Source organism: Molothrus aeneus, chromosome 19 (genome assembly GCF_037042795.1).
Source record: "Molothrus aeneus isolate 106 chromosome 19, BPBGC_Maene_1.0, whole genome shotgun sequence".
Classification (NCBI taxonomy): domain Eukaryota; kingdom Metazoa; phylum Chordata; class Aves; order Passeriformes; family Icteridae; genus Molothrus; species Molothrus aeneus.
Window position 1 is genome coordinate 829,134 of NC_089664.1, and position 22,330 is coordinate 851,463.

A 22,330-nucleotide genomic window follows, 5' to 3' on the forward strand; every position below is an offset into this window, starting at 1 on the left:
CTCGGAGCCCCGCCGGGAGCGGCAGCCCCGGTGCTGCCCTGCCAGGGTGCCGTGTCCCCGCCGTGTCCCCGCTGTGTCCCCGCATGGCTGCGGCACGGGGGTGCTGCCAGGGGGCTGCCCACGCTGCTGTGACCATTGCAGGGGCTGGCCTGGCCACGGGCAGAGGATCCGGGGCTTTGCCTGCCCTGGGTTTCCAGTCTGGGAGATGCACGAGGCGCTGTCAGCACGCAGGAATAGCTGCTCCTGCTCCTCTCGCTGGGCTCTGCCGGCAGGGATGCTCCTGTGCCCAGCACCTCCCCAGGGATTGCACTCCGGCTTCCCCGTGGACTCAGGGGCAGAGGAGAAGGTGGCCCTGGAGCTCGGCACTGCCGGAAACTGCTGTGGAAAGGCCCCTCCGCTGCCCCAGCCTCGTCAGCGGGTGCAAACCTCAACCTTCGCCCGCCCCCCCGGCTCCGGCGGAGCTGGCGGCTGTGGGAGCGGGAGGATGGAGCCGCCGCGGGGGCACGGGCGTGGTGGCGTGCAGGAAACAGTCTGGGTGCTCCCCGTGCCCAGGGGGGCACCCGGTGCGGCTGGGGCAGGACGGGCAGCACCCACCCGGGCGATGCGAAGGAGCAGAGGCAGATGCCAGCGGCGCCCCGGGAGCTGCGGGCTCGGCACGGCTCCCTCACCCTCCTCAAGTGCCAAAGAGGATTGAAGAGAGCCCTGGGGTTCCGCGTGGATTTTGCACAGCCTGCCTGTTTCCCACCCAGGGAGGTGCCCACAGCCCTGGCCCGGGGCTGCCCCGTTTCGGACAGCAGCGCTGCTGCGGAGCGGGAGGGATGAGGGTCCGAGGTGCAGCTGGGGAGCAAGGAGAGGGCACAACTAATTGGGATAATTGCTAAAACAGGCGAGGAGCGAGCGGGGAGGGAGACGGTGAACAAGGAGCCGTTGTGCACAGGCGGCCCAGGCACGCGGCCCCGGCTCCAGCCGGCAGCGAGAGCCAAACAAACGGGGACTGTTCGGAGCGAGGGAGGACAAGCAGACGGCAGGACAGAAACCAGACCTCCACTGGGAGAGAGCCGGAGCCAAGGGCTTAGCTGGGAGCTGGGTGCTGCCCAGGGTCTGCCGGCTCCCCGTGTGGAGAGCAGCCCCGGATCCACCGCCAAGCCTTCACCGGGGCAGGACGGTGCCATCCCCAACCCATCCCCGGATGGAGAGCATGGCAAAGTGCTGGGAATGCTCCAGGCCAGGAGATAAGGGACAGCCCTTCTGCCACAGCCATCCCTTGGACTGGAAACTTTAAATCACGGAAATATAGCAGGAAACCAGCCCTTGTCCTAAAAAAGCCATCGGCAGGTGCAGTCACTGCACAAGGTCGTGGCACAGCGGAAGCTGCGGCATCGCCCACGTGGCTGCTCGGGGTGGGAGCAGCAGCTGCCCCCGCCTCGGCTGCTCCCTCCGCAGGAAGGAGAAATGACATTTGAGCAGGAAGAAACGTGGCTGTGCATGTGAGCTGCCCAACCCCGTGTCCCAGCTGGGCTTACAGCCCCTTTTCCAGGAGTCTCTGTGAGGTGGAGCCTCGGAGGACATGCCGGGCTGTTTGCTGCTGCCTGGTTCTGCACAGGGAGCTGCAGGATCTGCCATGGGCACAGATCCCCACAGCATCCATCCACCTGTCATGGGGCTGGGCTGAGCTTGGCAAAGGGCGAATTGCCCTTCCTAAAGTCCCTGTGGGAAGGCACAAGGCCACCCAGCTGCCACTGTCCCCGTGGGACATTGTGGGGGAGAATGCACGAGCACCAAGGGGAACACCTCTGTGCTGGCCAAAGGCTCTGCCTGAGCAGGGATTTTGTTTATGGGAAGGATGGAGCAGAGGGGGAGATTTTGGCACTGCCAGCAGTAGTGCCCGGATCCGTGCTGCCTCCTGCTTCCTTCCACATCCAGCAGCAGCTCCGTGCACGGGCAGCCCCTGGCTCCTGGTCCGAGGGCTGTTGGGAACAGCGCACCCTCAGCGCCAAGGCTCTCGGCTGCAGGGAGGGGACGGGAAGGACTCGCTCCAGGCCAGGAAATCCTTGCTTTCTCCTCCAGCCGGGCCGCAGTGGGCAGCCACAATGCTTCGCTTCCCCCGCGCCGCTGCCAAGCCCCGGCGTGACCCGGGGGCGGCCGGGCCGGAGCCGCAGGGGAGGGGGACGGAGGGGGCTGCGGGAGGGCGATAAGGAAAGCGGCTCCCCTCGGGTTCCTGCAGCCCGGGGAGAGCCGGCGGCGGGCCAGGCCCACTCCTGTGATGTCGGTGCGGCCGTGCCAGCCTGGACAGCGGCTTATGTATCCAACTCGTCATCCCTGAGGAACGCGGCATCCCCCTGCCAAGGGGAGAGCCTGGCACTGAGCTGGAGAGGCTCTGGGCTCTGCAGCGTCACCGTGCAGGTGTCTGACAGCAGCTCCGACAGCGCCGGCTCCCCGGGCCCGGCGGACGTGTCTCTGCAGTGTCCCTGTCCCCGCGGGCAGGGGAAGGGCCCGGCAGGGGACGGTGCCCATGGCCCGCACGAACACGCGTGACCCAGCTGCGCATCCCTGTGGCCGGCCGGGAGCCCGCAGGGTGGCCGGGATGTCCCATCGGGAGAGCAGGATGGCGCTGGCAGGGGACGCTGGGGCTCTGCCAGCCCGCTGGGGCTGTGCTGTGCTCATGGGGAGCAGCAGCAGCCAAGGCAGAGCCTCCTTCTGCAGAGGAGCCTGAGCTGCTCCCACACGGAGCTGCGGCCGGGGCTGCACGGGGAGCAGGGCCAGGGCAGCCCGGGGTGTGCGTCCGGCTGCTGAGCGAGGCACGGGGCACATTCTGGCCCCACAGGAAATCCCTCCCACCGAGCAGCCTTGGCAAGTCGCTTCCAGGCTCCGTTTGGGCTTTAGAAGCTGCTGCCACCCTTTGGGACACACGGCTTCCCCTGAGAGAGAACCAGGAGCTGTGGGAACCCCTGGCGTGGCCCGGGCAGACAAGCAGGCAGGGTCTTTGCCCATGGCATGCTGGGCACAGGCCTGGGGACACCAGCTGGATTTTGTGCTGGAGTTTCCCACCCCGGGGTGTTAGTGAGGGGCTGTGCTGCTCAAGGGCACAGAGCACCAAATCCTGCAGCTTCCATGAGCCCCCAAGGCCCCTGTCTCTGGCAGCTTTACCCCTGGGTCCTGCTCTGTGGCCCCTACAGTGCCCCTCAGACCTGCAGCAGTGGGATCCCCTCCATGGCACCCTCACACCCACAGTCCCCCCTCACTGGGTGACCCCTGAGCCCCGGTGCTGGTGACACTGGTCCGTGGGGTTCCCCTTTGGGATGCTCACCCCACGGGTGCCTCCCACTCCCTGTGATCTTTCCTTCCGTCCCCCCGGGCCTCACTCTGATTTTATTGAGGAGGCAGCTGAGAATTAAGGTCAAAGCCTTGAAGAAGACCTCGCACGGCTGCGTTCCACGGTGGCATGTCCCGGAGGGAATCATCCCCCATGAGTTTCACACAGCCCGAATTTGGGGGTTGCCCTCCCATCTCTGCACTGGTCCAACCCCTCCCCGTGTCCCTTTTTCACACCGACCACCCACGGGGGGCTCTCCTGAGCTTCAGCGAAGCCTTCAGCCCCCGCAAGGTTTGGCGAGCGGCCACCATCTGCTCCGGGGGCTCACCGAGCTGTCCCCTCCGCGAGTGGCAAAGCCTTCCGCTCTAGGAAGCGTCGCCCTTCATCATCCTCCGGCAGTGACGGGCTGCGCAGAGCATCACCACCCTCCTGTGCCTGCGGCAGGCACTGCACCGCCCGGGAGCCCGGGAATTGCTCACACACGGGGCCGCTTCGGGAGTTCTTTATTCTGGTGCCTGGGAGAGCCCCGGGAGGAGCTGGAGCTGGGAAAGCTCCAGCGCTGGGATGCCACACAAATACCTGTCCCCAGCAAAAAGAGGCCCAGGAACAGGACGTGCCTGTGGCTTTCTGGATGGTTTGTTTGTTTGGGTGATTTTTTACAAAATAAATGTACCTTTTGCTGTGTGTGAAGCACCAGTGAGCTAAGGCACCCCAGTTAGGGGAGGATTTTCAGGATTCCAGTAACTAAGGGATCTCTGCAGTTACTGGAATTCTGCAAAAACTCCCAACAGCTTGTGCTGGGTCACACAGGCCAGAGGCTGTGGGTGCCCTGCCGTGGTTCCCCATGGAACCCATGCAGTGAGATTGAGAATTCTTGAGCCAGCACAGGAATTTTCCTCCTGGCTCATGTCCCACGGCTGGGGATGCTCCTGCCCCTGCAGCACTTGCAGCCCCTGCTGGGAACCCAGCCCCCTGCATGGGGCTGCCCCTCATTTGCAGGCTCCCAGCAGGTTCACGAGCCAGTGCCATGGTTGGTTTTTCCCCTCTCTCTCCTGGTTTTCCCAGGCTCTTCCTCAAACCACCCTTCCTCTGGAAGCAGTGTGGCACCTCTGAGAACCTCCCTCTCCATCACCCCCAGCACAGGACATCACCAGGGTGGGCATTGAGCTTTTGATTGGTTTTTCCTGTTTATTTCTTTTCCCCCTGCAAACAATTGCAGGAAATGAGGCTGGTTTTAAGCCACAGAGAGCCTCACATTAGCTCAGGTCTTCCATTTACTCAAGGAGGGCACAGCTCTGCAGCACCTGCCAGCTCCCAGCTTGGGGAATCCCACATGGGACAACTCCAAACCAGCAGCTTGAGCTTTGGTGCAGCAACTTTTCCACCTGGGGATCCTCCATCGTCTATAAATCCTCCAAGGATCAACACATGATTTCTGGATGTGGCCCTTGAAGCTCGATTTGGAGAATTTCTTGGCAAGAAATGAAATGTTTGAACTCCAGGCTCCAGGTTAGGGGTTGCTGCTCATGGCTGGTGAAACCTCTCCTCATCTGGGGCTGCCACAGATCTGCCCTGTGGAGAATGAGGATATCCAGGAGGTGCCTGCGAGATCAGAGCTGGGTGCTGAGAGAGCCGAGAGACACCCCCGGCACGGGGGCACCGCGGATCCCGGCTGGCTCTGCTCCCAGCGGCCGGGTGGGGTCTGCAGCAGCTGAGGGATAACTGAAGCCTCCGATTTGGCCTTATTATCATGCAGAGCAATATAGCCCGGGGTGCCCGAATGCTAAGCTAGCTCAGACCGAATCGCCCCCGCGGGTCAAACACCATAGCAAGCTCAGAGATTGTCAGCTCTTATAGTGATTGCAAGCTCTTAGAATTTCAGCTCTGCTTGCTAGGTAAGTTTGCCCTTGGCTTGAGGCTGCAGCAGATGGCAGAGAGAGGAGAAGGAGAGGCGCTGGCTGGCTCCACAGAGATGGCTTTACTGGGGAAGTCTGTGAAGGGTCCCAGCGACAGCTCTTCTTCTGTTGAATGGGGTACAGTGTGCCCTTTTTGTAGGGTTGGATAGAATCCAAACTTAACCAATGGTAAGGGTTTAGGGGTATCCATAATTGACCAATAGTAAGGGTTAAAGCAACATGGCCTTATAATGTTACAGAGATAGGTTATGGGGCAGAGGTCAGGGAGACAGGAATTTTCTTTTGCTGCTTCAGCATTCCTATTGTTCATATTCTCCATGGTGCTTTTCCCAGACTTATGGGGTTTACTACAAGGGATGTCCCCACCCGAGGCTCTGTCAGGTGACCCTTATGAGGCAGCCCCTGGCAGAGGGAAGGCGTTCAGGCCCCGGGGGCTGCAGGCTCTCAGGGGCCCCCAGAGCCGGGCTGTGCCTGACGTGCAGCCTCGCAGCTCCCTGCAAGCAGAGCTGCTCAGGAACAGGGCTGGCCATGGAAATCGGGCTAAAAGACAAACCCAGCCCGTGCTGAGGCTCTGCGAGGAAGGGGAAGGTGCTGCTGGAGAGGGCCACAGCGACATCCCCTGCGCAGGCAGGGACACGCCAGGCAGGGCTGGGTCACCGCAGGACGCCTGGGCGGAGGATTTGCCTTTTTCTATTCCTGCTTAGTCAGACGGATGAGTTTCTCTGTGGGGAAACGGGGCAGCAGCGAGGCCCGGTGAAGGGACAGGGGCTGCTGTGGCTCCCCTCCAGGTGACCCTGCGGTGGCAGGAAAGGCCCGAGGGGTCTGTGAAGGAGTTCTGCAGCTTTCAAACCCGAGAGCTGTGTGCTGTGGGGCTGATTTGTCACAGCACAGAGAGCGCTCTCTGCACCCCCACTGTCAGTCCTCGGAGGGGAAACTGAGGCACAGAAGTGCATGAGGCCCCCTCTCAATGCTAGAACCACGCAGAGGAGGGTCAGCTTCTTCCCCCCCAAAAAATTCCAGGCCTCCCTCTTCCTTTCCCTTCACCACTTGGAAGGTTGCTGAGTCTCCCTGCAGGGAACCCCCACTCTGGGAGCTGCCAGCCCAGCGGGCTCAGGGACAGAGGATCAGCCCCAGAGGGAGGGCAGGAGCTGGGCATCGGGCAGGTGCTGGCAGCTTCATCCAGGGGCAGTGCTGCCAGGGCAGGCAGGCTCCCATCGCCCGCTGGAGCTCTCCTGCTTGTTCCATGGGTGCCAAGGGGCTGGCCTGGGCAGCCCCTGCTCCTCAGGACAGGGGAGAAATATTTTCTGTTGTCAGAAGGATGGCCAGAAGGAAGTGGCTTTTCCCTTTGCAAAGTGTGTGGGCAATGTAATTCACTGCCAGCAGGGTTCAGCTGCAATTTGAGGTGTTTGTCCCTGGCCTGTCCTGGAGGATGCTGTGCCATCATCCCTGAGGCTCAGGGGAGGGGCAGCTTCTGCACACAGCTGCTTGTGGGAAGGTGCTGAGGCTCTGCACAAGCCACTGTGGGGGCCTTGGGGATGGGAAGAGGGACAGTGGCTGAGCACATCACAGCAGGGTCACACGGCAGGGACATGGGTGGGGCAGGGTGGAGGGTGCTGAACGTTTGCATCTTTTCTACTGCAGCACTTCTGGTGCCAGGGACTGGCACGGGTGCCAGCAACCCTCTCCTTGCCCTGGCACAGCCACATCCTCACTCCATCCAGCCTTGTGGGCATCACCATCCAGTGGTGCCCTGGAAACCCCCAAGGCCACCCTGGAAAAGGCCCTGTTGGGGGCACAAGGCCACAGCACAGCCAAGCTGTACTGCAGGGATGAGGACCCCAGCAGAGCCCCAGCACTGGGGTCTTAGGGCTGGACAGGGCAAGCAGAGCCTGGCAGGGGCTGTGGGATCCTGGGTGCCCATGGGGGCAGGCAGAGCCTGGCAGGGGGCCTGGGAGCTGCAGAGGGTGCAGAGCTGCTGTGCCCTGCCCGGTGTTCAGGACATGGGCATGGTGCCCTCTGCCCAGCGCCTGGTGCTCTGGGTTTGCTGGTGCCCACAGACCTGTGGAGTGCAGTGTCCCCCTCCCAGTCCCTGCCTGCTGCCCAGAACCAGAGTGGTGCCAGTGCTGGTGCCAGTGTCCAGAGCTCAGTGCCCGCTGCATGGCACACAGTGCTGCTGCTGGTGCCTGGGGGTGGCACTGGTGGCTGTACCAGCCCTGGTGGTAGTGACAGTGCACAGTAGCACTGTGTGGTGTTCTCTGTGCACTGTGTGGTGCTGGTGCCAGTGTCCATGCTGTTGCTGATACCCACTGCTGGTGCCCAGTTCCTGGTAGCAGGGGGTGGTGCTGGTTTGGTGCCTCGATACTGGTGGCTTGCCTGGTGCCCAATGCCCCTGTCCAGTGCCAAGTGTCTCTGTCCACTTGTGGTCCCAGTGCCTCCTGAGCAGTGTCCATGTCCACTGCCCAGCGCCCAGTTCCCTGTGCCCACTGTCCGGTGCCCACTTCCCTGTGCCCACTGTCCAGTGCCCAGTGCCCAGTTCCCTGTGCCCACTGTCCGGTGCCCAGTGCCCAGTTCCCTGTGCCCACTGTCCAGTGCCCAGTGTCCAGTTCCCTGTGCCCCTGCCCTGTGCCGGTGTCCATGGGCTGGGCTGGTGGTTGGTGCTGGGGCTGGCCGGTGGGCGGGTGCTGGCTGTGGGGTGTTCCTGCCCCGCTCTCTCGGGGCCGGTCTGTCTGTCTGCGGGGCCGGTCCGTCTGTCTGTCGGTCGCTCGGGGCGGAGCCGCTCGGGGCGGTCCGTGCAGGAGGAAGCGCAGCCGGGGCAGAGCGGCCCCGCAGCGGCCGGAGCCGCGCTCGGTGAGTCCCGGGGATCGCTGCCCGTGCCCTGCCTGCTCCCTGCTTGCTCCCCCTGCGCCCCTTCCCCTGCCTGCCCTCCTCCTTCCTCTGCGCCCCCCGCCCCGATTCCCCATCTCCCACCGCCTGCCCCGTCCCCAGCCCCTATCCCAACTGTCCCCGTCCTGTCCCATCTTCCCTCTGCCTTTCCACTCCCCTGCACCCCCTTTCCTCCCGCTCCTCTCCCCACTTTTTCCCGTCCTGCTCTGTGTCCCCCTAGAGATCCCCACCCCACTGCCCCGCACTCTTTCCCCACTCAGCCTCCCCTCCTGCCCCCCCGTGCCCTGCTCACCCCCTGCACCCCCGCTCCTGCCTCCCCTCCCAGCTCTGGTGGGTCCACGTGTATCTTGTGGGGGTCCCTTGGGGCGGGCGGGGAGTGGGGAGCACAGACCCCCAAACCAGGGGGGTCTGCCGGGGGTCCCTCCCCTTCTGTGAGAGCACCCCGGGGTGACAGGGGCTCTGTCCCGCAGGGGTGGGCAGTGCCACGTGTCTGACAAGGGGCAGGGACATGGATCGGGGAGTCACCGTGCAGAACCCCTACGCCAGCGTCAACATCCCGCGGGAGCAGTTCCAGCAGAGCTTCATCACTCGCTACCTGAGAGACGAGCCCACCGTCATCGCCAACCCTGTGGCCGTGCCCTCCTACGGCACCGGGGGGCACACAGAGCTTGCCAACGGCTGCAACAGCCCAGCCATCTCCACCGACAAGTCCTGGTCCCGTCCCTATAACCCCTATGCCAGCCTGAGGATGCCCAATGGGGACTCATCTGCCTCCTTCTACACCGTGACCCTGGACAAGCCACCCAAGGGCCAGGAGCAGGGGGCTGGCAGGCGATGTGGCTGCTGCAGGTGCTGCTCCTGCTGCCCAAAGTGCTGCTGTGTCATCTCCTAAGGGCCCTCTCTGCACACATGGGATGCGTGACTATGGGATGGGGCCAGGGGACCCCACAGGGACATGGCTGCTGGCCTGGGCACCCCTGGCAGAGCTGGCACTGGCTGGACTGACGTTGCTTTTTACTTGTGAACTCTGCAGCCAGATGTGCTGGTGATGGGCACCTGCCAGATGGGCCATAAGGACGATGTGTGCCAGGACAGGTGTCACCAAGAAGTGACTGCACTGGAGAAGGGGCAGCACTGCGCCTGTGACCCTGCACTGAGCCCCTGGCAGCGTCCTTGTGCTGGGAACTCCACCCTGGCAAGGGGCAGGCAGTGCCCAGTGCTCGAGGCTGGGTTTGGATGCTGGCAGCCCTGTGTGTGGCAGAGGAGGACATCATCATCACTGTCCTGGAGCAGTGGAGAGGAGCCAGGGACAAGCCTCCAGCTGGCACAGGGACCCACCTGCCCAGAAGTGAGCGTCCCCCCTCCCACAGCATCACAGGGGTGCTGCTGGCCCCCTGCACCAAACTCCATCTGGATCCTGCTCCTCCTCACCACACTGCCCATGGGGCAGAGCGATGGAAACGGGAGAGACAGACAGCCAAAGCATGTCAGAGTGCTGGGCCGTGCTCCAGGGCAGCACCTGATGGCACAGCATGGATGTGGGCATTAACATCCCGGTGCCAGAAAACTCCCAGCCCCATTCTGTTCCTCCAGCCAGGCTTGCGGGGTGCTGGGCACAACCTCTTGTCCCATCTGCATCCCAGAGACAGGTCCAGCTCAGAGGGCTGGCCCAGCTCCAGCAGTGGGGCAGCGCTCGGGCACCTTGCTGGGGAGGCAGAGGCCCAGCATTGGCCTTTGCAGCTCCCAGGGACTGGAGGAAGGGGGGAGGAGCCGCTGGCTCTTCCCCGTGTGCTGGAGCTCCTCCAGGCTGGGCTTTGGGCTGGGGCTGCTGCCATCGACCTGGAACAAGCCCGCTGTTGTGCTGATGTCCCGCCGTGCTGCTGACGTCCCTCCCTGGTGCTGGCAGCCCTCCCTGGGGCTGCTCTGCTCCCTGGCCACTGCAGGACTGCCTGCTCTGTGGGACCGGGGCTTGGGAGGAGTGCCTGTGTTTGCAGATGACTTCAGGCTGCTGCAAATAAAATTACAGCCCTCTCCTGCCCTGCCAAGGTGTGCCTCTTCCCTCCACCCAGGCTTTTCTGGGATTTCTGTGTCATTTCTTGCTTTCCCTGGTGGGTGTGTAGGGGCAGCTCTAAAGCCTCCAAACCAGGCTTAACTGTTGCCCTGATGACTCGTGGCAGCAGCAGCTCACACTGAGCTCTTTGGCTGCTGCCTGGTGCCCCACTGCCAGCCCAGGTCCAGCAGTGCCAGCCCGGGTCCAGCAGTGCCCAGGCATTCCCAGTACAGGCTGCTCCTGCCTGTCTGGGACACTGGCTGGTGCTCAGCCCAGCCCTGCCAAGCTGGATGACTGTCCTGTCTGGAAAGACTTCGTGAGTCTTTGGAAGAGGCTGAGGAAGGGCCTGGCAAAGGGAAGTTCCTGGCTGAGCAGCTGGGTGGGCTCCAGGACACTGCCCAGGCTGGCTGTGACCCCCTGGGACTCCCTCAGCAATGGGAGCCCACCATGGCTTGGAATCCCCCCCTGCTTGGAGCCCAGCTGCACTGAGGCCCCAGGAGCACTGGGTGCCAGCAGTGCTGGGGTGCCAGCACACAGATCCCACGGGAAGCCCCCAGTGCCTGGGAGCCCACCCCAGGAGTCTGCCACGGCCTGGGAGCCCATCACCCTTGCAATCCCACCCCCATTCCGGGATATTCTGGGCTGGGGTGGCCGTGGCCTGGCAGAGCTTTGCCCCCCCGTGCCGTCCCCCCCGCCTGGTGCAGATGCCAGGGTGGTGGGACCGGGGTGTGCGGCTGGCAGGGACACAGCCACACGGTGCCCGCCCTGCACAAGGAGCTCCCTTGTTCTCCCTGCCCAGGGCGCAGTGGGGACGGGCAGATCCATCCCTTGTTTGCTTTGGTATCGCCAGCCCTGCCCCGTGCGTGCGGCGGGCAGGGGACACCGCACGGCCGAGCCCGTGGGCGGGGCTGCCCGGGCGCTGCGGGACACGCACGGCCCGGGCACAGAAAAGGGTGTGCGGTGCCTGGGCACAGCCCGGGGACAGAAAAGTGTCCCCAGGGTGTGCGGCGCCTGGGCACAGCCCGGGGCCACAGCGGCCGGTACGAGCGGGCCGGGAGCTCGGCGGGGCAGGGCAGGGCAGGGCAGGGGCGGGCAGGGCAGGTGCCACATCTGCCGTGTGTCACCGCTGCCCTTGGCTCTGCCCAGCCCCGGGGCGATGGCACACGCGGCGGGAGCGGCCGGCACCGCCCGCAGACCGGCGGGCAATGATTCAGCAGCGGGAGCGGGGGTGAGCGGGGCACCGTGAGGCTGCGGCCCCGGACCGGGCAGGGCTCTGATGAGCCGGGCAGCTGCCGCAGAGCGTCCCATGGGCGCTCCCCGGCTGTGTCCACCCTCCCAAGGTGCCCGCGGGTGCCCAGGGTTGTGCTGGGCCAGTGCCACCTCCTGCCTCTGGAGCGTGGGTGGCGGTGCAGGGCTCCGGCTCATCCCCATCAGACCTTTGCTCTCCCTGAGGGTGCCGCTCCCTGTCACGGGGCCGAAGGTCCCTGCAAGCCGCGGATGATCCTGGGAACAGGCAAACACGTTTCCCATCCATGTGTGTTGCTGCTGATTGCAGATCTGCCTTTCCTGAAGGGAGGCCTTATTGTTCCACATATCTCCCTGGAAGAAGCTGTCGGAGGTGAAGGCTGGTCTCTTTTCCCGAGTAACAAGTGATGGGACAAGAGGAAACAGCCTCAGGTTGTGCCAGGGGATACGTTGGATATTCGGAAAAAATGTTTCACTGAAAGGGCTGTAAAGCCCTGGCACAGGCTGCCCAGGGCCGTGGTGGAGTCACCATCCCTGGAAGTGTTCAAAAAATGAGTCGATGTGGCACTTGGAGACATAGGCTAGTGGTGAACGTGGTACTGCTGGGTTGATATTTGACTTGATGATTTAAAAGATACTTCCCAACCTTAATGGTTCTGTGATTCCCTGTTCCTGGATCCAGGTGGGCTTTTGGCAGGGCTGGCAGTGCCCTTGGTGTCAGCATGGCAGATGCACAGTCCCTGTCACCAAGGGCTCCCCTGCCCCAAACCCTTCCTGTGCTGAGCTGGGGTGCCCAGCAAGGGGCAGAAGTGGCCAAGGGCAGCTGGGCAGAGCCCCTCAATGGGACAGAGCTCTGCTGGCATCAGGGAGGGACATGAGGGCTGATGGTCAGGGGCTGGGAGAGGCTGGAGGGGGGAAGGAGGGCAGGCAGGATGCCTGGGGGTGTGTGTGGGTGTGGGTGTGTGTGTGGAGCAGGAGAGGCAGCCCGAGGGGTCACTGCCCCTGAGCAGTGCCAGGGGCACCCCTGGCTGTGCACAGAGCCAAGCCCAGCCCTCTCACCCACAGAAGTTTTTTGGCAGAGCTGCCTATGGGACAGCAGCATTCCTGTCCCTGTGGCAGCTGAGGCAGGCCAGCGCTGTGTGTTGGGGGGCAGAAGGACAGCCCGGGACAGCCCCGCCCCTGCACGGCCCTGGAGGAGCGCACTGAGCCCGCCAGGAGCCAGCTCTGCCCTGGCTGCCAGCACCCAGGGGCTGCACCCCAGCACAGGCAGGCACGGTGCAACCCAAGCACGCCAGGGCACAGCTGGAATCCCACACAGCTGGATCCTGATCCACCCAGGGCACACGGCCCTTGTTCCAATGGGTTTGACCAAAACCAATTTCCCTGGCACAGCCCTGTCTCAAACTGGCCTCACCGCCTGTGTTTGCCACTGGCCTGGCAATGGGAAGGCAAAACCCTGCCATGGGGTGCCACCCCCTGCCTGGGCACCCATGGCACACACAGCCTGTGGCAGGGCTGGGTCGCTCCTGAGTCGGGATGTGTGCCCCAGAGGTGCCGTGGTACCAGAGCTGCTTCCTCGCTCGCAGGGACCAGCGTCAGGAGCTGAGCCCTTCTGCAGTGACCCCTTGGGGATCTTCATTTCCAAGATGCCCAATTCTTTCTCTGAGCAGTGCTGGGAACACGCCCGAGGGCTGCTGGTGAGGCGGCAGCGCTGCCTCTCTCCGTGCCCTCTCCCGCCGGCAGTGGGAGCTGCTGCCCGCGGGAACGCTGCCTGTCCTGCCTGTCCTGGCCCTCCTGCCCTGCTTCCAGGACCGGCTCTCGTCCTCCAGGACTGGCTCTCGTCCTCCAGGATCCCGGGCTCAGGACCTGTCCCCCTACCACGCTGCCCTCTTCAGTCTGCAGCCCCCTCCATGCCAAGGCTGGCACTTTGCTGCTGGAGCCCGGGCAGCTGTGGAGGCAGAGTCTGGCACCTCCCTGGCATTGTCACCTCCCCTGGGTCCTGCACCTTGCAGGTGTCCCTGTGGGGTGCTGGGGTGTTCCCAGCCTGACACTGAGCATTGGTAACTCAGCCCCCAGAGCCTGCAGCCCCACAGGGAGGGCAGGGCAGGTCAGAGTCACCCCCAGGCTCCAGCTGGGAGCACACCCCACACGTGGGCACTGCCAGGGCCCCGGTGTCCCTGCAGCAGTGCCAGCCCTGCCACCCCACCGTGCCCCCCGCTCCTGTCACAGCTGTGCCCACAGCCCGGAGCACCTGGGGATGCTGCAGTGCCAGGGGGTCTCTGCTGGCCGACGTCTGCTCGGATGTTCTTGGCTCTGAAGGGTGGCCCAGGACATGGAAGACTCCATTGCTGCTGCCCAGGTCCAGACAACATCCATGTTCTCTGCCCAGGGTGGAGCCCAGAGCTCCTTGGCCTCCCAGGCACGGTTCCTTCTGTCAGTGAAGCACAGGCTGATGGTTAATGACCATTCCTGGGCTTAGATTTCAGAGGTCTTTGTTACCCAGGTGCTTGTAACCCAATCTCCCGGGCTTGGCTTCCCTGCAGCAGATCCAATAGCAGCTGTCCCTGAAAGGTGAGCCCCTGCCCACTACCAGGGCCACTGGCAGCCACAGGGACCTGGCTGGCAGCTCAGCCCCCGATGCTCCCCACAGGACTGCCACAGCCGCCGGGACAGCACAGCCCTTCTGCCACCAACCCCGAGGCCCTGGGAAGTATCTCAGGACAGGTAGGGATGGGGGAACTGTGAGGAGGGGAGAGAGGGGTACCCGTGTGCACCAAAACAATTGAGGTCACCTGAGGAGAAGGAACAGAGTCTTGGTGGCCTCCAGGAGAAGTGTGCAAACATACTGGTGTACCAGACCCCGCCTGAGATGAGGCTGGGTCCCCTCAGACCCCTCCCCACGAGCCTTTGTGCCACCCCCTGTGCCAGCACAGCCCGGGGCTGGGGAGGGTGGGGCTGTGCCAGTGCCACTGTGCCACTTGTCTCCAAGTGCTGCTCCCCAGCCCCGCCAGACCCCTCGCTCCTGCTTCCCCCCTGCTCCCCCAGTCCCAGGCTGCACCCTGAACAGGCTGCTGAGATCTGGCCAGCACGCATTCCCTGCAGAGCTCCCGGTGTGGCACTGGCACATGCCATGGATGTAGTGGCAGTGTCACTGCAGTGGCAGCATCCCGCTCTGCCAGGCAGGGCTGGGCAGGGGTGGCAGGCAGCGGGCAGGGTGTTGGGCAGGGATCCTGCTGCTCCCACCGCACGGACCGCTTCCACCTCCCCCACGTGTCGGGGGCACTCGGAGGTGACGTCCCAGCGCTGTGCCCCTCCCCAGCCATGCGCTCACGGCTCCTCTCGCCCCCTCCCCAGCATGTCCCAGGCCGGTGGCAGCCCCCGGGCAGAGGGCTCGGGGCCGTGTGTCGGGGCGCACTCGCGCACCCCCAGCCGGGGCAGCCAGCGCGTCGAGTGCATCATCTGCTACTCCTCCTACGACCTGGGCGTGCGGCTGCCGCGGCGCCTGTACTGCGGGCACACCTTCTGCCAGGCGTGCCTGAAGCGCCTGGACGCGGTCAGCAACGAGCAGCGCTGGATCCCGTGCCCGCAGTGCCGCCAAAACACGCCCACGCCGCGCGGAGGGGTCACCATGCTGGACCTGGACCTGGCCACCTTCCTGGCCGTCAAGGCTGACAAGGAGCAGCCGCGGGGCGCCGGCAGGAGCCCGGCCGCGCTGCCCGCCAAGGGCCCGGGCAAGGAGCCGGCCGTGACCCAGCAGCCGGCGGGGCTGTGCCAAGAGCCGGTGCCCCCGGCGCTGCTGCCCCGGCGCGGCTGCTGCCGGCTGTGCCTGTGCTGCGGGGTCACCGCCGCCTTCGAGAGCTGAGCACCAGGGGCCGGCCCGAGACTGCTTCTGGGACCCACTGGGGACTGCAGTGCTGGGGCTGTGCTGGCAGCCCAGGAAGAGCTTCAGCCTGGGCAGGGCTTTCCTGCCCATCCTGTCCGGATTTGGGGAGCAGCAGTGGGGGAGCAGGATGCTACCACCCCCTCATCCTGCCCGTCTGCCCTGCTGATGACTCAGAAACCTGGTCCAGCCATCACAGACGTTCCCTGGCCCCTGAGCACAGCCTGGCTCATGCTCTGTTCCCCCGAGCATGTGGCTCTGCAGCAAGGGCAGTGGCACCGAGCACCGCCTGGCAGGAACAGGGGCCTGGCACAGCGACGCCATGGGCTGTGTCCAGCACCCTGAGAGCTCCAGGTCTAATAAAGACACTTTGGTCCTGCTGGGCTGCACATCCTGGTCCTGTTTGCTGGCAATCCTGGCCCAGGGCAAGCCCTGCCTGTGGCGGGTGGGGGAGAAGTGACCTGCCCGGCTGGGTTGCTGTGCTGGGAGTGTTTGCTCTCCTGGTCAACTGCATGAAAAATTTTGGCATTGGGATAGTAGGACAGTTGAAATTGAGGTTTTCAGAGTTGTTAGGAAACCTCGGATGTTGCTCTGCTGTGGGAGGAGAGCTGAGCTCAAGAAGCTCCTGCTTGGCCTCGTGCTCTGTGGCTCATGCCACGTTTGGCTTTTCCTGCCTGACCCTTTCCTCACACACACACACAAACCCTGCTGTTTTTCCAGTTGTGCCCTGCTGCCTGCATGGCTTTCCCTGCTTTCCCTGCCTGACTCCACACCAGGGTGCAAGGACAAGAGCCCAGGCAGCTGGTCTGGGTTAACAGGGGCCAAACTGGAATCACTGGGCTGCACAGGGTGATACTGAAACAGCTCTTGGCCAGGGCTTGGTGTTGCCTGGGCAGCTCTTGCAGTTCTTCCTCAGGGCTCATTTTCTGCATCTGTTTTCCACGTGGTTTATGAGCTCTTGCAAAAGCCCAACACCAGGAACCCCCTCAGGACTCAGCAGGGGACCCCAGCCTGTGCCTCCCTAGGGCTGGCAGGGACCTTGTGTCCCCTGGGCAGTCCTGGTGCTTGGATATTCCCTGTGCTGGGGCCAGGGCTGCAGCCAGAGGATTCCATCAGCCATGGACAGCACCCACCCCTGCACAGAGCACATGCACAATTCTGCCACTTGATGTCACCTGCCATAAAACAGTCCCAGCTGAGGTGTTCCCAGAAGAACAAACCTGGGGTGCCCCAGGGCAGATGGTTCAGAAATTCCATGTGAGTCCTGCCTTGGACCTTTAATTACCTGGGAATGTGCGAGAAATTAAAGCCTTCAAGGAATGGATAAGAGGTATCACTGAGTGCTACTGCACCTCCCCCTCTATCTCCATTTCTCCCCAAAGACTCAGCAGTGGGTGCTGGGAAGAGGGTAGGGAAGGGCCCGTCCCTCCCTGCAGAGGTGCCAGCAGCTCTGTGCTCAGCCCAGCACCTTTGCTGGGTGACCAAACCCATGGCTGTCTGTCCCACACCCATGTCCCTGCTTCCCTGCCTCCCCCCAGCACCAGAGCCCCTCTGGGGGGCTTGGCCCTTGCTTCCTTCCTCCGTGGATGTCCCCCTGCTCCCAGCCAGTCCCTGAAGGAGGGGATCATCCCTTCCACCACTCTGGGAATGCTTTTGGCACGCTGGCTGCACGCCCTGATTTGGCACTCGGGCAGAGCAGGGCCAGTGCCCAGTGCTGTGCCCTGGGGGCTCCTCCCCTGGCACAGGCACCCGAGCTGGCCTGGCAGAGCAGCTGCTCGGAGCAGCCTGTCCTGCCACATTCCATGTGGAGCCCAGAACCTCAGGAAGGGGCATCGTGGAGGGGGAGCAGGGCACTGGTGGGCATTGCTCAGGCTGGGGACAGGGGCCTGGGCTCCTCCTGCATGGTCCTGGGTCCCCATGCTCCAGGAAGGGGCAGTGCAAGGGACCCCAGCAGGTGGAAAAGGGCAGTGGTGGCACTGCTGGGGTACAGGACCCCGTGTGTCCCCAACCTGCCATGGCAGCATGGTGCAGCCAGTGGATGGAGAACAGGAGTGGCACCAGGCACGAGCATGGGATGATGTCTGGCAATGTCCCTGGCAGGGACAGCTCTCCTGCCACGTCCCATCAGGGTGACAGCAAGGGGCTTCCAGAGGAGCTGAGTTTTCAGGCTTTTCAGCCTCCTGGGCTCTTTGTGCACAAAAACTGGGAATTACCTTGCTTTTAATAGCGGTTTGAGTTATTTTTGGCATGAATGTTGCACTTCTCACCTGTGGCAATGAAGGTCCTGGGGAGGAAGAGCATTTTGGGACAGGACTCCCTCAAAATTCAGGTCTCCATATAGCCTGTGGCTGCGGATGGGACGAGCTGGGGCTGCAGCCTCACATGGCACTGGGTTTGTTCCCTTGCCCTGGGGCTGGGCTGGGCTGGAGGATTCCTCTGAATTATTTCCAGATGGGGATTAATGCAGCAAAGCGAGTTTGCTGCAGGATAAATAAACAAACCAAAGCTCCTCGGGATGCTATTAATAAACCCTCTGCCTGCTGCTTCTGTCCCAGATTTGGGAACATTCTGGCCTTGGCCTGAGGTGCAACTGTGCCCTCCCTGCCTTGCTGCCCATCCAGCCCCTTGGCCATGGGGCAGAGGGACAGGGATTCCTCTGGGACCATGGCCACTGGGGTCCTGCTGGGTGTGAGTGGGGACAGTGTCCCTGCTCTGGGCCCCTCCTCTGGCTCTAAGTGGGATGAGGTGCTGCCAGCCATGTCCCTTGGTGGCCCAGTCCCCACTGAGCTCTGCCAGGGGCAGTGGCACTGGGAGGTGACACCAGCCCAGCCTTCAGCAGCCAGGCTTTGGGTGGCTTTGGAGCGGAGAGGGTGTAAACAGGGTGGAGGAAGAACTTTGAGCCCTATGGAACTGGCACTGCCATGCTGGGGGGAGGGCAAACCAGTTTTGAGTGGCTGCAGCCCAGCAAGGTCACCTATGCCATGCTTCTCATTGGGGGCTCCTGCGTAACCCTGCGTGTGCACACGGACTGTTCCCCTTCTGGGAAGGAGGAAGGTGCCCATGGGATGTAATCCCAGCCCACCTCATGCTGGCAGGGCTGGTGGTCTCCTGCAGGGCAGACAGGGCTTGGGCGAGGGCTGGGCTCAGCAGGGTGGGCCATGGTTCCCAGCACAGCTCCCCACTGAGGGCCCCTGGATGTGGTGGGACAGCACTTAACATGGGCTAAGACCGAAAATGACACGATTTTGTCTCAGTTATGTTTTTTCCTGGTTACTCAGCCACTTATGGGGGTCCTGGGCCCATACACCCCTCTGGTGTTGAGGCAGCATGTCCTGGGGTATGCCTCTGGGGAGGATGGAGGCTTAGAGATGGATCTGGATTTGCTGATTTCCAGCTCTCCAGCCAGCAGCACACACAAGCAGTTAATCCCAGGCCACGCAGAGCTGGCTGCTTACCTGGCTGGAGCGGTGCCTGGGGGAGGGAGGGACGTGGGCACGGTTCCACACCTTGCAGGGCAAGCATCACAGCAAAAATATTTGCTGAAAAAAGTGCAGCTCCACCCCGAGGAAAACCGGGTCCGGGAGCAGAGCCCCATCCAGGTTTGCAGCTGGGTGAGCAGGGGATGAATGCGAGTGGCAGCCGGGAGCCGAGCACGGCCCGGCCCCACCAGCCAGCGCCGCCGGGCTCAGCCGAGGGCACCGGGCAGGGCCGGGGGGCTGGGCAAGGCCTGGGGCTCTAGGGAGCCTGTCCGAGGGGCAGGGAGCCCTCTGTGCCTCGGGGGCAGCCATGGGCGGCTGGAGGCTCCCCGGCCCCGTGCTGGGCCTGCTGCTGCTGCTGCTGTGCCCGCCGGCCTCGGCCGCCTGCCCGGCCGCCTGCCGCTGCTCCCCGGGAGAGGCGGACTGCAGCGAGCGGGGCCTCCTCGAGGTGCCCTGGAGCCTCTCGGCCAACACCAGCACCCTGTGGCTGGCCTACAACTTCATCACCGTGCTGGGACCCCGCTCCTTCCCTCCGCTGCCGGGGCTGCGGCTGCTCAGCCTGGCCCACAACCGCCTGGAGCTGATCCACCCTCAGGCGCTGCTGGGGCTCGGGGCGCTGCAGGAGCTGGACCTGAGCCACAACCACCTCAGCGTGCTCACCCCCGACACCTTCCGGCCCCTCACCAGCCTGGCCACGCTCAACCTGGGCAGCAACAGGCTGGGGCAGCTGGAGCCCGGCGTGCCGGGAGCCTTGCCCCGGCTCCAGGCACTTCTCCTGCAGGACAACCCCTGGGTGTGCAGCTGCAGCATCCTGCCCCTCTGGCGCTGGCTCAGCCACAACAGGGACAAAGTGCGAGGTGAGTGCCCAGAGCGCTGTCCCCAAGCCCCCCGCCACTCCATGCTGCCTGCTCACCCTGTCAGGGCTGAGGCAGACCCAGCACCCTGGCTGCCAGCTGGCTGGGGGCTTGGGTGGTCAGTGCCCTTGGGGTGAGGGTCCCCAAAGTTGTCCTTAGGTCATGCCAGCTCCTGTGTCTGCTTGGGTGGATACACCGCTGGGTCTCGGTGCCCACATTTTGGTTCTGGTCAGCAGCAGGGATTGCCTGCAAAGGAGGGCTGTGCAATGTCCCAGAGACAGGCACCCAGTGCTGGCCCCAGCAGTGGCACCAGTCCTGCCACATGGCACCTGGGGGGGCAAGTGGAGCCCGTGTGTCAGGGTGCACATCACCACTGGTTCATCCCGGATGCAATGCTTTCAGCCCCTTCCCCAAAGCCTTCATCAACCTGCTTCTGATCCTGCATTTCTTCCCCTACGAGCCCCACTGAAAGACAGCTCTGCCAGCAAAGTCTCTCCTACTACTGCTGCCCCCTCCTGCTCGCTTCCAGCTCGGATGTGTGACTGCACTTGTTCTGGCCGGGACCTTCTGTGGCATCTCCAGGCTGGCTGCTCACTGCTCCCCACATCTGTCTTCTGGGAGCCAGTCCCTCCCCTTTGCCTGCCCCACCTGCCCTCCTGCCCAAACCCATCTTCCTATGCCCCCTCCAGCACTGTGCTCACCTCCCATCCCATCCCATCCCATCCCATCCCACACAGGTGACTCCTGAAGCTCGCTGTTCCCCTTCTTTGTACCCTGACACGGGTGATGCTGGCCCCTGTCCTCCTGCCCTGGTGTCATCTGTCCCATGCAGACCTGCCATCCCCCTGTCATTGGCCCCTGCCTTTCCCAGCTGCCCAGTGTGCCCTCCAGCACTGCTTCTCTCTCTCTTCCAGAGAAGAGTTTGCTCCTCTGCAGAGTTCCAGAGCAGCTGAACAAGTATCCGATCATGGCCTTTGGGGACGAGTCCTTCAGGCAGTGCCAGGACACCTCCCTGTCCCCCGAGCACTACATTGCCTTCTTCACCATCGGGCCCTTCTCCTTCCTGGCCAGCATTTTCTTCTGCACCTTCCTGGGCTCCCTGGTCGTGTTCTACCACAGCCTGCGCCGGGAGTCCCACTGCTGGAGGAGACCCCACATCTGCAGGGTGCACTGAGGGGCCCAGCCAGGCCCTGCCCTGGCCATCCTGGGCTCCATCCCTGCCCCTCTCCAGCTGCCCGCACCCACCTGCTGCAAACTCATCCCTGTGGAGCAGCCAGAGGAAGTTCTGTTCCTGGAGTCGCTCTGGGTTCTCTCAGAGTTCCCCAAGATGGTACCAAGTGCCTCTGCCAGGGAGGAGCAGCCTCCAGCACAGCTCCCTGCAGGGGCATGGGCTGACCAAAAATGCTCTCAATGTTTTGGGAGGCTCCCCGAGGCCACCCTCAGATCTGCATATCCCCTTCCTGGGGGCATCCAGGTGATCCTTCTCCCCTTGTCCTGCCCCCTGTGCTGCCCAGTCCCTCAGTGTGCATTTAGGATGCCCCACGTGCCTCATTGTGCCTTTAGGTGCAGCCTGGGAGTCCCTGTGTGCATCCCACGACACACCACATTCTCTTGGTGCCTTTCAGGAGTCACCATTTGCCTTTTGGTGCAGCCCAGGAGCCTCTGTGTGCCTTTCAGTTTGCTCCTTGAGCCTTTTGGTGCCCCCTGCACCCTCTGACTGCCTTCAGTGACCCCAGAAGCCTCAGTGCTTTTTTTCTGTGCCCTCAGAACTCCTTGAGTTGGCTTTTCCTGCACCTAAATGCCGTGTTTGGCCTCCATGTCCTGGCAGGCACTGTTTTCCTTTTAGGGTACCCCAGAGCTGTCTGTGCCTTTTGGTGCACCTGGAGGTCTCTGGGTAGTTTGGAGCATTCCAAAGCCTCCGTGGGGCTGTCAGACCACCCCAGGCCTGTCAGAGTTCTGCCCAAGGACAGGGCTGACTGCAAAACGCTCCTTTTGATAGTTTTTTTCCATTGAGTCTGGAATGCTGGTGCTGAGACGGCTCAGCCAACAACCAAGGTCTAGGGTGAGGCTGAAGTTTAGGGTGAGGGCCAGGAAGAGCCTTGAGCTGCCACTGCTGTGGTTGGGCAGGGCAGCTGCCAAAGGATGGGGGAGGCTACTGTGGTTTCTCCCTCAATAGCTTTTCCCTAGGCTACAGCTCATCCCCAGCCAAGGTATGGGGTTAGCTCAGTGTTGGGAGTGGGGACAAACAAGCCCTTTACAGGGGCCCTTTACAGCAGCCCTGGCTGCTTCCTCACCCCCCATCACCCACAAATTGGGGCTGGGGCTGCCCCTGCACCTCCCTGCCCTGCTCCCTCCTTTTTCCTGTGGAAATGCTGCTGGAAATGCTTAGTGAGCGTGCTGGGAGATAGCCTGGAAGGATCCAGAACTGAGCTCCACGAGAAAGCCACAAGCTGGGGTGACAAAAACACCTTTCATGGAGAAACAAAAGCCCTTTTTGGCCTGACCTCTTGCCCACTGCAAGATGATCAGAGCCACAATGAGATGCTGTGACCACCAGCCTTGTCCACTCCATCTCCTGCCCATGCAAGAGCTGGAACCTGCCAGGGCTGTGGCAGGAGTCAGTGCATCCTTCAGCAGGCTCTTGGCAAGGGTTCAATGAATCACACATGAATAAACCAGGTGTCACCTCAGTGGTGGCTTGCTCCTGTTTTTA

At 63.1% G+C, this 22,330-nt stretch overlaps 2 protein-coding genes across 2 annotated transcripts; both read left to right on the forward strand.

Annotated features, from left to right (window-relative positions):
* Positions 1-14,762: 14,762 nt before the first annotated feature.
* Positions 14,763-15,269, forward strand: RNF224 (ring finger protein 224). The gene has a single exon (XM_066562593.1). The coding sequence runs from the start codon at positions 14,763-14,765 to the stop codon at positions 15,267-15,269; it is 507 nt and encodes a 168-aa protein (XP_066418690.1).
* A 3,804-nt stretch (positions 15,270-19,073) lies between these two features.
* On the forward strand, positions 19,074-20,791 carry LRRC26 (leucine rich repeat containing 26). Its single transcript, XM_066563202.1, has 2 exons — positions 19,074-19,620; positions 20,532-20,791. Exons 1-2 carry the CDS (start codon positions 19,074-19,076, stop codon positions 20,789-20,791), a joined length of 807 nt encoding a protein of 268 aa, XP_066419299.1.
* The last annotated feature ends 1,539 nt before the right edge of the window (positions 20,792-22,330 follow it).

Coding starts and splice junctions, on each gene's coding strand:
- RNF224 (XM_066562593.1), top strand. CDS start 14,763: ATGTCCCAGGCCGGTGGCAGCCCCCGGGCAGAGGGCTCGGGGCCGTGT.
- LRRC26 (XM_066563202.1), top strand. CDS start 19,074: ATGGGCGGCTGGAGGCTCCCCGGCCCCGTGCTGGGCCTGCTGCTGCTG. Junction 19,621..20,531: donor CAACAGGGACAAAGTGCGAG/GTGAGTGCCCAG, acceptor TCTCTCTTCCAG/AGAAGAGTTTGCTCCTCTGC.